Source organism: Mustela nigripes, chromosome 13 (assembly GCF_022355385.1).
Source record: "Mustela nigripes isolate SB6536 chromosome 13, MUSNIG.SB6536, whole genome shotgun sequence".
In the NCBI taxonomy this organism is placed as follows: Eukaryota; Metazoa; Chordata; class Mammalia; order Carnivora; family Mustelidae; genus Mustela; species Mustela nigripes.
In genome coordinates, this window is record NC_081569.1 from 121,389,421 (window position 1) to 121,391,928 (window position 2,508).

The 2,508-nt window shown below is 50.3% G+C and overlaps 1 protein-coding gene across 1 annotated transcript; it reads left to right on the forward strand.

The window, feature by feature from the left end:
* The first annotated feature begins 433 nt into the window (after window positions 1-433).
* Window positions 434-2,301, forward strand: LOC131998878 (T-complex protein 1 subunit gamma-like). The gene has a single exon (XM_059371320.1). The coding sequence runs from the start codon at window positions 490-492 to the stop codon at window positions 2,125-2,127; it is 1,638 nt and encodes a 545-aa protein (XP_059227303.1). The 5' UTR covers window positions 434-489; the 3' UTR covers window positions 2,128-2,301.
* Window positions 2,302-2,508: the final 207 nt, after the last annotated feature.

Below are 2,508 nucleotides of genomic sequence, written 5' to 3' on the forward strand. Positions count from 1 at the left end.
AAGTCACTATTTACAACAGTCAGCTGAAAGGCAATTTCAAAGTATGAGAGAATACTTCAGGGTGACGATAACATAATTTGTTCAGTGTGTTTTTGTGTTTTGTCATATTCTTTCTTTGAATAGTATCAAACACACAATAAAATAAATCTCTAAAATATAACAACCTCTTAAATGTGCAGAACACTTTTCAACAGAAAGAATCACAAGGGGTGTGACAAACTTAATAAACTAAAAGAACTTTAAAAAAAAAGATTAAATGCTGTCAAAATCTCTTTAAACTAAGCAACATCTGCTTTTGTAGAAGAATAACATCTACTTTCCTATATGTCATGTTTTTCTGTGTCAAAATGTAGCTGTAGTTAATGGTTACACAAAGTCTTAAGAAGAAAGGTTAAGAATGTAATCAGAGATAGAAGTTAGTTGATGAGCTCTCCAGAAGGTTCTGCCGGTCGCCCCAGCGCTGGGTACCGGGCTCTGCATCGCGCCGCCATGATGGGCCATCGTCTGGTGCTCGTGCTCAGCCAGAACACAAAGCGTGAATCTGGAAGAAAAGTTCAGTCTGGAAACATCAATGCCGCTAAGACCATCGCGGACATCATCCGCACGTGCTTGGGACCCAAGTCCATGATGAAGATGCTTTTGGACCCCATGGGAGGCATTGTGATGCCCAATGACGGCAACGCCATTCTCCGAGAGATTCAAGTCCAGCATCCAGCAGCCAAATCCATGATTGAAATTAGCCAGACGCAGGATGAAGAGGTTGGAGACGGGACCACATCAGTAATAATTCTCGCTGGGGAGATGCTGTCTGTGGCCGAGCACTTCCTGGAGCAACAGATGCACCTGACGGTGGTGATCAGTGCCTACCGCAAGGCCCTGGATGACATGATCAGCACCCTTAAGAAGATCAGTAGCCCTGTGAACACCAGTAACCGAGACGTGATGCTGAACATCATCGACAGCTCTATCACCACCAAAGCCATCAGCCGGTGGGCCTCGCTGGCCTGCAGCATCGCCCTCGACGCCGTGCGGACGGTGCAGTTTGAGGAGAACGGTCACAAGGAGATCGACATCAAGAAGTACGCCCGGGTGGAGAAGATACCGGGGGGCATCATTGAAGACTCGTGTGTCCTGCAGGGAGTCATGATTAACAGAGATGTGACCCATCCCAGAATGCGGCGCTACATCAAGAACCCACGCATCGTGCAGCTGGACTCCTCACTGGAGTACAAGAAGGGAGAAAGCCAGACTGACATCGAGATCAGGAGAGAGGAGGACTTCACACGGATCCTGCAGATGGAGGAGGAGTACATCCAGCACCTCTGTGAGGACATTATCCGTCTGAAGCCCGATGTGGTCATCACAGAGAAGGGCATCTCAGATTTAGCTCAGCACTACCTCATGCGGACCAACATCACAGCCATCCGCAGAGTCCGGAAGACAGACAACAACCGCATCGCCAGAGCTTGCGGGGCCCGGATAGTCAGCCGGCCAGAAGAGCTGAGAGAAGAAGATGTTGGGACAGGAGCAGGCGTGTTGGAAATCAAGAAAATTGGAGACGAGTACTTCACATTCATCACCGACTGCAAGGACCCCAAGGCCTGTACCATTCTCCTGCGTGGGGCCAGCAAGGAGCTGCTCTCCGAAGTGGAAGGCAACCTCCAGGATGCCATGCAGGTCTGCCGCAACGTCCTCCTGGACCCCCAGCTGGTTCCGGGGGGTGGGGCCTCGGAAATGGCCGTGGCCCATGCCTTGACAGAAAAGTCCAAGGCCATGACCGGTGTGGAACAGTGGCCATACAGGGCTGTTGCCCAGGCCTTAGAAGTCATCCCTCGCACCCTTATCCAGAACTGTGGGGCCAGCCCCATTCGTCTGCTTACCTCCCTTCGGGCCAAGCACACCCAGGAGAACTGTGAGACGTGGGGTGTAAATGGTGAGACAGGCACCTTGGTGGACGTGAAGGAACTGGGCATCTGGGAGCCGTTGGCTGTGAAGCTGCAGACGTACAAGACGGCAGTGGAGACGGCAGTTCTCCTGCTGCGGATTGATGACATCGTCTCGGGCCACAAAAAGAAGGGGGATGACCAGAGCCGGCAAGGCGGGGCTCCGGATGCTGGCCAGGAGTGAGTGGCCGGCACCCAGACCTCGACGCGGAGCCGGCAGAGGCTCCCTCTTCCCTGAGCCAGACTGCCAGGGACACTGTGGATGTCTTTGCTTGGAAGGGTTCGGGTTGAGGGGCAGCCCAGCCCCTTTTCTGCCCCAGCTCCGTTTGCAAAAGGCGCTGACATGTAATTCTTCTCTGTTTGTAAGCTTTCCATTTAACTTAGTTTGCTTCCGACGATTAAATCTAAGTCATTTGAAAAAAAAAAAAAAAAAAAAAGAAGTTAGTTGATGATATATAGAACCTAATAAGAAACCTGGTTTCATGTTTAAAGTCTCATTAAACTATAAAGTATATTATCCTCCTACTTTATGAGAGAAAAACTATCCATTCACTCAGTCACACAT